This window comes from Haliotis rufescens, unplaced genomic scaffold, assembly GCF_023055435.1.
Source record: "Haliotis rufescens isolate VD_foot unplaced genomic scaffold, xgHalRufe1.0.p SCAF_28, whole genome shotgun sequence".
Classification (NCBI taxonomy): domain Eukaryota; kingdom Metazoa; phylum Mollusca; class Gastropoda; order Lepetellida; family Haliotidae; genus Haliotis; species Haliotis rufescens.
This window is the reverse complement of record NW_025963979.1, coordinates 4,149,566-4,163,871: the sequence shown is the minus strand read 5'-3', so window position 1 is coordinate 4,163,871 and position 14,306 is coordinate 4,149,566. Positions and strand designations below refer to the sequence as shown.

The following is a 14,306-nucleotide window of genomic DNA, read 5'->3' as shown; positions in this document are numbered from 1 at the left end:
AACACGCTATACTGGTATTGTGAATTGAACCTGAGGTTGGTGCTCAGCGAGCATATAACATGAAGTCCTTGTTTGTGAAATATGTTTAACCTTGATAATCGATGTCTAATGGCGGGGTCACATACAAGAATATGAACTACTCAAGATTAAAAATGTTTTCCAGAAAAGTCAATAAAAACCCATACCCATTATCATTTCAGAGTTCAAAGCAAAAAAGTATTACATTTTGAAACCTGGAATCGGCTAAAAGCTCCTTCTGCAAATTACTATCTTTAACAATTTATCTGCTCTTGGGAAATTCCGTGCAGTAAATGATGTTTCAAAACTCCCTTTAGATTTTAATGTTGCATGTAAAACACCACATAAAATTCTACACAGATATCTTGAGCCATGGGGAATTTGTGCCAAATAATTAATCACCTTTATGCAACTATCAAATTTAAAATATACGCTGCAGTTTGGAACCCACAATTATTAGTAAGTCCTCTTTGCAGTGTCTGTTTATTCGTGAATACCAGGCGTTACAAAACACAATCACATATTTATTTATTTATTTTATTTTTTTGGTGGGGGTGGGTGTGTATACACAGTGAAAGCCTGAAACCTGATTACAATGTAAACAAGTGTTCGACACTGCCATACCTTGTTAGGCACGTGTGGGAGACTCGAGAGAGGGGATCGCATTTTTCTGACAGCTGACATACAGAGAACGAAGCAAGAAGCAGTAATCCTATCAGAAACACTCAATACCACCATGATGCGCTCAGATCGATATGTCGGTATTGATCTAATGTCCAGAACGGCACTAAGTGTCCATGTCTAACCTTCTAGGAATGTACAGTGAAATATCAGCAGCGTTGGTAAACATTACTGCATGCCGAAACCGTTATAGTCTGCATGTACTGCAGGCAAGATAATGTGTAGGATCCCTGGGTAAATTTAAGGACTGTCTTGTGTTTCTACATTTTGTATTCTTTTATCTTCAAATAACATTTGTAGGAAGGACTGAGTGCGTTGGGTATGGATCTTTAAACGATAGTTCAGTAATATGACAGCTCATGGGTGTGATGACACCAATGAGTACTGTTATGGTGCAGACTAGGCTCGAACAAACGATCAGCGGTACCTGGTACGACTAGGGGAAGTAACTCACCGCATTGTGCCAGCGTAGACCACTTGAGCATCCTTGCTTAAGGAAAGTAAACCTACCTTAAAAGTGTGCGACATATTTAGTGTAGTAAGTACATCATCTACATTGGAGCTAGGGAATTGCCCAGTGGTTATTGCGCCCGTCCGTTAGGCAGAATCTTGGTTTGATGCATTGATATAAGACGTGATATGTAGCTGTAATATTTCCTGACTATGATGAATGAATTGGGCGTTAGGTACTGGTCGCACTTACTCATTTAACCATTGCTAAGTTGTATCTATTCTATATTCCTAAATATGCTAGTGAACGTGTACACATATATTTGATTACCACCGTCACATGACACCAGTGAAACAAATGAACTCTGATGGACATAGTGTATAAACGATATTATGTGATTACAGTCGAGATGAATGACACGCTTACCACAACCTCTCTCTCCTGTTTGTTCAAAGACAGCTATGTTCTTGAAATTTGAATCTTGATTTTTGGAAAACTCTTTCAGAGGACATTTGTAAAATGTAATGTGAGTAATATTTTAGAATCAATATGGTTCTATGACGTATATGTCAATTTCAATTAGGACAAACTGGGAAAATTCAAACTTATCTTCCATGTAATCAATTTACACATACTTTTTTGGCAAAATGAGGTTAGGTGTTTGATCAACTTATCTGTTGATAATTCATGTATGTCATGTAGAACTTAATGTCAAATCACTAACCCTGGCAAAAGGACAATATAAATTTAAACTCAAACAAAAACAAATTGTAATCTTTTTTCAGGTGAAATAACTGAGTTAACACCTCACTCACTCAGTCTTCTGTGGGATCTCTCCCACCTTTTGCCACGGCCATATGTATCACACAGAACCTCCTGGAATCCAGGAATTGAGTTCAAACATTCAAACCCATCTGTCCACCAGTAAACATATAGTATTTGCAAATGTTAACAGTGCATCAAAAATGATTTGTATCATGAAATAGTATGAGGTTCTAAAGTTCCTTGGAAATCGTTTTTTCGATATTTTTTATATTACTTGAACCTTCACAGAAATATGATTTGAAATAGCAATTTAATAAATGCATCGGTTTCCTGATATAAAGAATATAATCAGAACCTCAGGGAGGGAAATTCATCTGGTTAATATATTCCGTGTTTAAGGTATACACCCAATCATGTAGTTGATACGGTGTAGCCAGCAGGATATGGTAACAATCACCTGGCGACGACGATGAAAAAACTGGTTAATATATCGATGTCCGGAGTGCATGACGCCTCGCGTGACGATGCATCTTCAGGTTTTGGCTAGATATATATGAATTACCAAAAAACTGATCTGCAAAGTTTGAAAATCATCTGCGCATCCCCAATTGGTCACAGTAGCACATTAGTAAACCGTCTCAGTATAAAACAGTTAAAAAGGTGTATGATGAACATGCTTTTTCAAAAATATTATTTTCGTATTATGCAACAGTGTTTTGTTTTAGATGTGAGGTGAAATTGGGTTTAACGTCGCGTCCAAGATTATTGCACTTATATAGTTACGTGCATGCACGTGTGTGTGGCCGATTGTACTAGGCCGGGCTGATGCTGATTTATAGTGCTAGCTCACTGAGATACCATGCCGCAGTTTAACATGAATACCCCACTCAGACACAGTACACTGACTCCGAGCCATCCAGTCCTTGTTTTAGCCCCTTAATGCCGAGCGCAAGACAGGGTAACAACAAGTAACATCTATTAACGTTTTTTGGTATGACGCGGCCGGGGATTGAACCCCGGACCTTCCGCTAGACAACGGAGGCGGTCCTGTTTTGTTTTAGAGGTAGATATTAAGCAAAGATGAAAGTCATTATGAGTACTCTTTACATGTATATGCAAATCAGTTTGAAGATAACTAAAATGAATTTCGTCTGTTACATTTGTTTTCTGCAAAAACCATCAAAAGACCAACGCATTCTAATATTCACCCCATTTATGCATAGAAGTAACACATGATAACATCCATCGGAAGAACACAACAAAGCCAATGCAAAACAATAACATAATGATAATACATAGTTTCAGTGTAGACAAAACAACAATCATTTATTCGCTATTGTAGAAACGTCATGCAGAAACACGAACAAGGTAGCAGCCACCGCGGCATCATGGCATGACGTGAATTGAAGAATATATATATTACACACAATTTCAATACTTGTTCAATAATAATCTATACTGATATTCCTGACGCACATTTAAACACGAGGTTGTAATGACTATACAGGCATACATTGCCGGGAATAAGACAAGTTGCAGGGATCCTTTACGGCATTCTACCTATTTACCCATCAGACAAGCGCCACCAAGCTATCTAGACTCCATTAAGGCTTCTTTCTGGACAATTACCTGTTTTGATAGTATGACTCTAAAGGCCAAATTTGATCAGTGTCTTACGTACACCGACGTATTCCAGCGCTCAACAGTTATCTGTCACCTTTCATAAGCGTCTATTGATCGGGCTTTCTCTCTTCTGAGCGCCCACTGACGCTACTGGATAGACCTTTGGCGGCGTGAAATAGTTCCACACGTTGTTGACAATGTCAACTCACTGATCGGAAAACTCAACAGGCATGTACACAATAAGGTTTACGTCTGCTTGCCCTAATAAAAACAGTGTTGACATAGGTCTGAGTAGGTCGGCAGTAAGACCACCACAATTAACGCCACAAGGTGAAACACGCCGCTGGTTTAATTCCACGTAAACATTGACGGAGAGTAATATGATCGCACAAAGGGTATACGAGAACAAAATGTACATGGTCTCAGAGTGCAACTGGCTTTAAACATCCTTTTTCGTCTTGAAGTGATTGATCATTTGGTTCGCATACAACGTGACTTGTACAGTTTTGTTGTGATTCAAATGTTGACAATTCCATTCTTTCATCAATGGTAGTATTCATTGCTACACTCTTGGCATAGCTCTGGCTGGTCCTCGGAAACATGCTATTCTCTCCGCAGAGGGACTTGTTGATCTCCGATGGAGATGTGCACTTAAACGCCTTCATGAAACTCTTCCGAAAATTGTCACTAAGAAATGCATACAGGAAAGGATTAAGCATGCTGTTTGCAAACGTCAAGACTGTTAGCGCGTTAAATAATACAATCTTCCAAGCAGTTAATGTTTGTGGTCCAGTTTTGAAGGTAATCTCCACCTGAAATACCCAGTAAGGGAGCCAGCAGACAACATAAACTGACATTACTGTCAGCACCATCCGCGTCACTCTACGATGGGAACGTTTCTTTTCTTTTGACTTCTTTGCCGGTCCAACTGTGCGGAGTCTGAGCACGACCAGGATATAGAACACAGATATCAATGATATGGGTATTGAGAAGCCCAAGATGAAGGTGTACCAGATGAAGGCTTTGTCCGCTGGAATGGGCTGACCTTCGGGCCAAGAGATCGTGCAGGTCTGTCTGTCCTTGTATCGTTGATGGGGAACGGTTGTAGAATACAGAATAATCGGCAGCATTACAAGGAAGGACACGGACCATATACACAGGCACACAATGAGTGCGATTCTTGGGGTGCGATAGCGGACAGATCTAACAGGGTGGCAAACCGCCAGGTAGCGGTCAGCGCTCATCACAGTTAGTGTGAATACACTGGTGAATAAGTTGATGGAGAAGAGCACAAAGTAGATCTTACACATGGCAAAGCCAAACACCCAATATCCTAAAAGCGTTGTCGTAGTTAAAAATGGCAAGCTGACTAGGAACAAGACATCCGAGATGGCTAAATGAAGAATGTACATATTCGTAACAGTTTTCATTTTGGCGAAGCGAACGACGACATAGATTACGAGCCCGTTGCCTAACCAGCCGACCAGGCAGATTATCACGTAACATATGGCAAGAATGACGGGTATGACTTTCATGTAATAGGGAATTCGTTCCAGTTGAGTTGAATTGCCAATTGGTCCAGTTCCATTGCCAATTGGTCCAGTTTCATTGCCATAGTGGTCGCAGAGTGGTAGAGATGACTCGTCCAGAGGCGACATCGAACTGATGAGGTATGAAACGTTTTTCATCTTGCTTGTTCAAGTCGTCTTCCAAAGTAGAGAAAATGAGATCTTATCCAGATGTAGTATTTTTCTCTTTTTAGAGCCAAAGAAGATTCCTTTTGTATTTCAGTCAAGTTTTCGTCTCATGTGGCATTTCGCGCAGTGCACAGCTCTCCGGTTTTACATTGTAACGGCGCTACAGCAGACTCCGTTAGCTTGCGTCCTGCCTTACAAAGCACAGAGGCGAACAACTCATAGAGGGATCGATTCCAGATTTCTGAATGTATGAGTCTCCATCGCCCTCTCTTATGGCAACCTCAGCCAATTGACCTGATGCTATACCATCCTCCAGCTTCTCACAAACGTTGGCGTCTCAAAACTAAACGGATCACCAGAACCCTGAAAAACAATGTTTGAAGTCATAATTAAACCATAAAACATATCAATAATACTCGAAAGCAGGCCGTGACAACCTTTGCGTTGTAACAAATCGAAGGAATTATAATCATTTTGGGAAGGAACAGGTGCCACTCATCTAGTCAGGCATTATAATATATTTATCGAGCCTATCATGATAAATCCAGTACACCGTGAGACATTAGGGCCCATAAAACGTCACACAGGTCCATATAGTGGTTAGTAAAACTCTGTAATTTACAGGTTACACTATTGATTGTTTTTCTCATATTACCAGAACTATAGCTGGCACGTTCTCGAGCACACTCTAGAGGGTTATTTACTCTCTGAATATTTGCTTTTCATGTAATAACCCAGAGCCTTATCAACATGAGATGTGATATTAGTAAACCTGATATTTACACAAAACCAGAGAGTAACTCTACCAGGTGACAATGTTTAAAGACAGCTGAAAAATGGCCTATCCACACTTGTATTTATATTTGATTGAATAAGTATGTTGTTTGGAATAGACATGGATAGAGATAGAGATATATATTACAACATTTGGTTCCAAATTCGTTCGGGCTACTAATGAGACACAAACCGTGTCCTTTACAATGGATCACTATGCACATTAATTCATAAAGAGGATTGTATACTTGTGCTAATCATATACTGGTGAACCTAGAACATAAGTATGGCCTGGGTGTTCCATTACATCTACGTACTTGACGTCTATTCCTTAATATACGTATATTTGTAGGAAGGGTTTGCCGAAGGTCAGTGAAAACTTAATTCTAAGGTATACCGTATAAAGTAAATGCATTTGTATTTTGAAAGTTGTTATCATGATGGCCGTTTTTTATCATATGTCCATCAGCTGCAAATATTTACTAATTGTAAATTGACAGAAGCTTTGTGTCTGTTTTGCGCAGCGGGTACAAACCGCGCAAACTACATCTCCTATGCTCACAAACGATTTAAAGTTGTTCACAATTTCGTTATAAACATTATTCAATAAATCATGTCAATAGTAAAATGGGACAAAATAGACAGCAATAGGAAGACAAAAAAACTGTCATTGAATTACGTTCGTTTCTCAAATATTAAGATACGGTATGTACAAGCACCAGAACTATATCAACGAAAGGGAATTTTGTCAATATATCAAAAGCTGCCAGAATGTCTACTTAACCACTTCTTGAAACCTATCATTTCAACTGCATGATCTTTGCATACTGTTTGAGTTGACAATATTTACATGTAAATGTTTGCATACCGTTTGTGTTGACTCTATTTACATGTTTGCATACCGTTTGTGTTGACTCTATTTACATGTTTGTATACCGTTTGTGTTGACTTGATTTACCGTTTGATTTACCGTTTGATTTACCGTTTGTGTTTACCAAATATTTAAGTGTTTACATACCGTTTGTGTTGACTCTATTTACATGTTTGTATACCGTTTGTGTTGAATAAATGTTTGCATAATGTGTGTTTTGACTATATTTACATTATTGCATACTGTATGTGTTGACTATGTTTACAATTCATATAAGTTTCATTAGTAAAAATCTTTAAAATGTGAAATAAATTGAATACGAAATCAAATCAAATAACGTGACATTTCGCGTAGATTGAGATATGATAAGATCTTGATGCCCAAACGGGCGATGAAGTGCGGATAAGGAAATGTGAAATGCAAAACCAACATGACAGTGTAAATATACAACTACATCCTTTCACTGGATGAATTATTGCTTGGAAGAGGGTCACCAAATGCTTGCGTTCGTTTGACATCTCACCCAGGGTTCAAGACAGGTCCCACGTGTGATAGTTACAGAGTATCCTGTTTAAGAGCTGCACGCAATTACAGATTACCTGTCGCGGTAGAATCAATGCTGGTGAGACCAGCAGGAATTTTTGGCCTTGAACAAACTACATAGATTCACGAGGGGGACATAATCAATATTATACGTTCGGCACTTCTAGTTGTTAGCCTGTGAAACCAATACGATAGTATACTTAAAGATGACTCTAGATGCAAAACGTAACTTTCGGATAACCTTGACTCAAATCGTGACTTTGACATATGTGCGAATCCAGTGGGTGACGTCATCGTTCTCGCACGCTACACATCATTGTACATGGTATGACTTATTTTATCTTGAAGTTCTTGTTTTTAAAACAAACAAATGAAACAGATTCCAGAAAGGATGTAGCCAGAAAAGGCCATTTTTCTTTATCTTTGACTGCCTCGCAAAGCATCATGTTTTTGTGAGTTTGAAATTCCTTTAAATTAGCGCTCAACTAAAAGGAAGTTTGAATGTTGACTAACTCCCCCGCTTGAATAACCCTGGAAAGATAATTTAAGGAACTTCCGTTTCATAAAACGATTCCTGCTGTATTCAAGTTTAAGAATACTCGAAGAAGGTAAATAACTCTGCCGTTTCCTGTCATTTAAACCCTACTCATTTAACGTCTTTAAAACTCTCAACGCCGATACCGTAACCATTCCAATTGTATGTATTCGCAACTAAAAGTAATACAGGTTTTGAAAACCCCCCATATATATTCACCCCTCTGGAGATGAGAAACACACAATTTAATACCGTTGGCTCAATAGACATCACACATGTAAACACCACACAACAGCATTTTTCAATATCGTTTGTTCATTTGTGGACAGTGTATAACTATACAGTAGTATTTACTTCACGAAGGTAGGGAGAGGGATGGTTGTGGTGGAGTTATGTAGCTTGGCTGTTAAAGAGTTCGCTCATTACGCCGAAGAGCCGGGTTCGATTCCCCACATGGTACAATGTGCTGGTATGTTGCACAGCGCGGCGTAAAACTAAACTCACTCACTAAATGAACATATGGCATCACTTTCAAATGATTTCCAACAACTGCTGCTCCCAAAGATCGTTTCTGAACATATTGTGCTCTCTTTTTAGCCTTCATGTATATGGCTAAATGCGTTGCAAGATAGATTATTCGTCGATACCACAAGGTGTTCAACATTTCCTGATATGCAAACTAAATTTACATTAGTTAAACGTTTTTTTAAAACTACCTACGACTACATTGCCATCAATACAAAGTATTCAACTACTATAAAATCTAAGACAACAGGTGTAATGAATTCATTTTCAATTGCAGAATGTGACACCAGCGCCCACACACTTTTCTGCTGAGCGCTGCAGGCAGGTGCTGAAAGTAAGGTAGTAATGGCTTCTTGAAAAATGAAATCGCTATCAATTTCCCTTTCCACTACCTGCAAACATCTTCCGGCCACACAGGAAAAGAGACGCACATGTGGTTTACAGACGTAGGAGTTTAAAACACTTTTATTCAGAATAACCTAAAATGAAATACGTACCAACTAAGTAACAATACGAAATCCACAGTTAGTTCTCAGTTAATAAGTCGGCGAAGCCAACTTTGACATTTTTCCTTCAGTCAATAAATGCAATGATCAAACTTACCTATTGCACTACTGTGGTCATTTTGCAAGATGTGATAAGTTATTAATGTGAATCTTTCACAGAGTGAAATTCGGTAACTTGAGGGCATCGGTTTACAGATCAACGTGTGTGTATGGTTAAAGTAATTTGATGTATAATCCAATCCAAACTTTTATAATATTAAGGCACGTACGTAAGGAAAAAAGTGGCACATAACAACGCAGTAGTTTTGGACAGCTCATCAGACATATCGCCTGTCCTCAATACACTTCATGAGATGAACCACACTGACTTCCTACAGATCATAACACAAGTGCTGAAGCCTGCGTCAAGGCGTGTCTGTAAAGACGGTCATCTGGTCGCTTGTCGACTACATGGAGACATGTTCCATTACGTAAGCGTATTATTACTATAATGTCAGACCATTATGCGAGTCTTTGACCTCATAACAATCTTGTTCTTTGTTTTTTTTTACTATTTTGCAGACGATTGGGAATTTGGTAGTAATACTGTTTTGGTGGTAAGGACAGCAGGATTTGCTAATCTCTTTGATCAATAGATATGAACATATTTACCATGAGTTTCAGTTAGCTCGACGCGAGGTCGGCCTTCAAAACAACTATAGATTGTGTATTTCATTTCTTCACTCGTTACAGTGGAACATTTAAGGCAAAGTTGCATTTTAGCAGCCTGATGGGAATTTGTCTGCATCATAGATATGTATATGTTTAATAATGTGTTTAATGTAATGACGTTTTTGGCTTTAATTCGTAGTGCTACATGAATCCTTCGGTGGGAAACCGTCTATCATTTTACATGAAATATATGTAGTTTATCTGTGTCTGTGTTTAGGTGCGGGTGCGTGCGTGTTCGCGAACAACGTTCGTCAATTGAACATTAACTACTACACGAGTTCAAAATATCTCTGACTCAGGGGATTATCTCTGTGAGCATTCAACATTTTTTTGTGCCTGTTGGATGCGCACAGAAGGTTTACAACAAATAACAGACACTCACTTAAAGGTTGAACTTAATTCAATATAAAGGTAAGAGTAAATATGTGAATAGACTGTCGTGACTAATTATTATATATTCCACAAGAAAGTGTCTGATTTGATGCAATATCAGTGAAAAATGTGTGCATTTCTTCATTCCATTATTTATTTCTGGATTTCATCTTTTTTCTGGCGTCTGATGCTGTATACACGTAGTTAATCTCAACTGGCACATCGACCCTAGCTTTGTCTCTGGTTCAACGCAGTTAGTTGCCGCCGGGGTGATTTCTGACTTCCACTGAAGAAAAACACCATTTCCATAGCAACGAGAGATCTAGATTTATGACAACTGGCAAAAACAAGCTATGCTTGTGCATACATGTAAGTGCGGCTTCGTTCGTTAGTCAAGTATGTTCACTGAAACAAATCAACTCACAAAGTCTGGTTAAAGCGCGTTTGTCGCCTTACATCGAAATATTGAATTGAACAGCCCATTCCTCCAGAACCAAGTATAACGGATGTTACTTATAGGTTGTATCAACGACATGGCCAGCATGTACTGTTTATATGCATAATGTTGTTCCATGGATTATTGAAAAAGATTCAGAGCACCGGATATTTTGTATTCTGTGAAAATAATATATTTTTTACACACAAATAAAAATGTCCGTGGTGTTGAATATATATATGGGACGTAACATGAGTGAGTGGACTTTCTGTTCATTGTATTTGATTATTGCTTCATATTTCTATATTATAAATGCCCTTTACTTAAATTATCATTTTATCATGCCTGTATTGATATTTAATCGCGGCTGAATGTCATAGACATTGTTACGGTACGTATTTGCTGACGCAGCTTAAATCACTGTACGTTGGTGAGCTACATGATCACGTGTAAAGGTTGACAGATTACACTGTTTCAATCAGGATGTCTTTACCTATGATTCGAATAAAGACGAAAATGAAGCTACCCAAGACCTCGAGGCACTATGAAGGATATAATGACACACAACATAGCAACAAATTGAAACTAAATGTCTTTAACGAAATAAAAATAGTACTGTATAGATGAGAGTATGGCATAAAATATCGCAAACAATGTCTACGGTTTCTTTTTGACGTTTTAAATTTGCAGCAGAATCATCGGTTATTGCATTCTATTAATATAATAATTAGTATCGATACCATGCCTAACATGTACACGTATTCATTTTGTGTGCGAACATTTTGTGCGGTCGCTAATGGAAATGATTGACTGCTGTTGCCAGAATCGATAAGCTTGTGTTAAAACCAACCCTCTTTACTTGTAACATACTCCTAAGGAAACATTGCATGTACACATGAAATGTTCGTTTCATCTGCATACACGAATAGGCGTAACAACCGCACTTAAACTGGCGTTTGTATTATAAAAAGGTTGTAAGTTTAGTTAGAATCAACTAAACCACTATTTCGAACAGCAACTGCAACATGAACAAATTAAACGGCACGTCGAATAAGCTGAATGTTTGAGCAGGGGACTTTATAGACACATTAATCAGTGTTGTAAAGTTTACATCATTATATGCTGCGGTTGCCTGGACGTGCAATCAATCACTTGTCAAACCTGCTTCAAAGCAATGATGTAATATGAGACGACCATTATTAATTAGGAAGGTGGGGAAATCTTACACTAGGATAATCAATAACTGGACTGGAAAGAACTATGCCTTCGCACAGTGTGATTGCTGTGTCTGATAGAATGAAAGAAAGCCGGAATCGATACAAATTAAGAACGTTGGAAAACAAGTTCCTAACTATTTGTTATTTGTATCTTTCAAAATTTGACATTAAGTGAACACCAGAGTCGTCGAAATGTATAGCGTGTTTCTCTCCCCCGAGATAAGGATTACTGTCTAGATACTACCGAGATAATGATTAAATAAAGTTTGACGTGGTACAGAGAAGCTCTCTCTGGTCACGTATCCACAGGCATTTTGCCGCTTTAGAATCTGTTGCACGGCCGCACCGCGTCTGCAGGTAGTCACTGTCTAGTTGTGTAATTCAGTGGATTGGTCTCAAATTCTCTACATTTTACTTGTATCTTGTTTAGGCTCAAACACATACTGGTTGCTCCCACTGAAAACGTAGGTGACCATTAATGGATAATTGATCTCGGGATTCCGTTTTTAACATGGACGAAATCGGACCATTGTGAAAGTGTCGGGATTAACAGACAAGGTTATGTCGCTGGTGTAAAGAATGATGTAGCAACACCCAACGCCTTTAACGCATACGGAAACTGTTTCAAAGCCCATTATATGTTCACAATAGTCTTCTATGTTAATCTTTTTGAGTCATTTGTACCTATACGAATTCACGGCATAGGTATATATCCTGTCCAGTCTATGTATCATATAAACACTGACTTTCTTATAAAATGGAATATATATTTCACCATGTGGGCATCTTTTAGAAATCTCAAGTTTCAATTCCAAACGACGAACATAACACGGACGCACAATAGCTCGGAAAATGTGAAATCAGAAATCAGAAAGTACTCACAAGCCGAAAATATGAACATAGAGTGCTGTGGAGGTCACTTCTATCATTGCCGCGAGCAATCGGAAAAGTGCATTCTAAATTATTATCCAAGCTCAAAATATTAATTCCCATAGTTTTTTAGAAACAAATGAAATAAATCAGGTGTAATAATAATTTCTGTTGATAGAAACATACATACACCTGAACATGTCGATAATAAGCCCCCCACCCCGCCACCCCCTAGTTTGTCCATTCTTATTTCGGAATTAACTTTGCGAAATGGGGTTAAATGCGTTAAGGTAGTTAACAAAGTTACTTGTATTGCATATAGAATAAGATAACACATTTTCACAAGATTTCTGTCTTGTCGACACATGGAACATGTATTGCGCACATATCCCACGGTGGATACTGTCTTTATGTAGCATTTATCATTCCAATAATGAACACGAAAGATATGCATACGTTTTACATTTAAACATTTACACACAACGTCTCATATAGATTAAACAAAGTATATGTAAATATAGATTTATACATTTCAACTGAGATACAATCAAATTATGACATACATTGAAATATCTAGGCTTAATGTCCTTAAATTTCAACATAAAATATTTAAAGTAGATGATACGACTTTCTGCATTATAGTTATTAAGCAAAATGTGTCTGTACCTGTTGACAATCATATTTTGATGTAAGATCCGCCCTGTCTGTGGCTGGCGTCGGAGAACTACTGAGCGACTGGCGAGCGACTGTGGCAGCAAAGCGCTACTTCCACCGGGCAGGCAAAAGTGATCGACCCAAGATACAACGGCCTTCCTTAACCACCGTGGCTTGTTACGTCCAACGTCATAGCATTTGAGGGCGACTGACGTCATCAACCGGAGGATAGCCTCCCCTGTCGGTGTTGGCGATAAACACAGATGCACAGCAGGCAGCCAAGGCGAGGTCTTCCCGCTCCTTGAGCCAGGCTTTACAGCGTGTTACAACTACAGCTAGAGGACCGAATTGATTTGTATAGTGTTGTGTTATTTATTCCCTACGTCGCTGATAGACAATAAGAAAGATTTCAGAAGGGAAATCTGCCTTTAGGCCACATTCTCCGTGAATTACACTCCGGAGAAATGCGAGAAAAATAATAAGCACACGAATCAATAAAGATCATATATGAGTAATATTGGAACAATACATATTTATGATTATGATGTAGAACAAGCTCGGGAGATATTCTTTTGTTCTTAGAGAACAATTTCCCTATTATGTCCCAGTCAGTTGTTTTCATATGTTTTAAGGGCTTGGACAGACATTGTTGAATAAAGGTGGAGTCAGGCTTAAATCACATCGGACGATTCTCTTTTCTCATTCACACATGAAATCTTTCCGAAACATTGCCCATATGTCATTTTACTGAAATGTTGCTGATAGTTTATGTAATGTGAGCGTCTATGGGAACCATGCATTCCTTTTATCGGCATATTTTTGACGTCTATGTTATTCATAGCGCGACTATGTTGTTAAAAGTAGGGTACATTTTCTAAGCCGTTTATAGCAATGTAAAAGCATAGAAATATCTGATTTTCCGCGACCTACAAACATCTATATTTAGGCAAAAGTTGTGTTTCTTGTGTCTTTGACATTGCGTTAGAGATTGGAGACACCATCAGTGCCATTAACATCATCTTTAGACATTATAATTAGAACATAACAACTCATTTTC

General features: G+C 38.4%; 1 protein-coding gene across 1 annotated transcript; it reads right to left on the bottom strand.

Annotated features, from left to right (window-relative positions):
- Window positions 1-3,113: 3,113 nt before the first annotated feature.
- LOC124139836 (somatostatin receptor type 2-like) lies at window positions 3,114-13,420 on the bottom strand. The gene is made up of 2 exons (XM_046507212.2): window positions 13,262-13,420; window positions 3,114-5,598 (listed from the first exon to the last, which is right to left on the bottom strand). The coding sequence occupies exon 2, from the start codon at window positions 5,224-5,226 to the stop codon at window positions 3,961-3,963; it is 1,266 nt and encodes a 421-aa protein (XP_046363168.1). The 5' UTR covers window positions 5,227-5,598; window positions 13,262-13,420; the 3' UTR covers window positions 3,114-3,960.
- Window positions 13,421-14,306: the final 886 nt, after the last annotated feature.

What these genes read in the sequence shown, in the direction of transcription:
- LOC124139836 (XM_046507212.2), bottom strand. Translation starts at nt 5,226, where the DNA reads ATGAAAAACGTTTCATACCTCATCAGTTCGATGTCGCCTCTGGACGAG.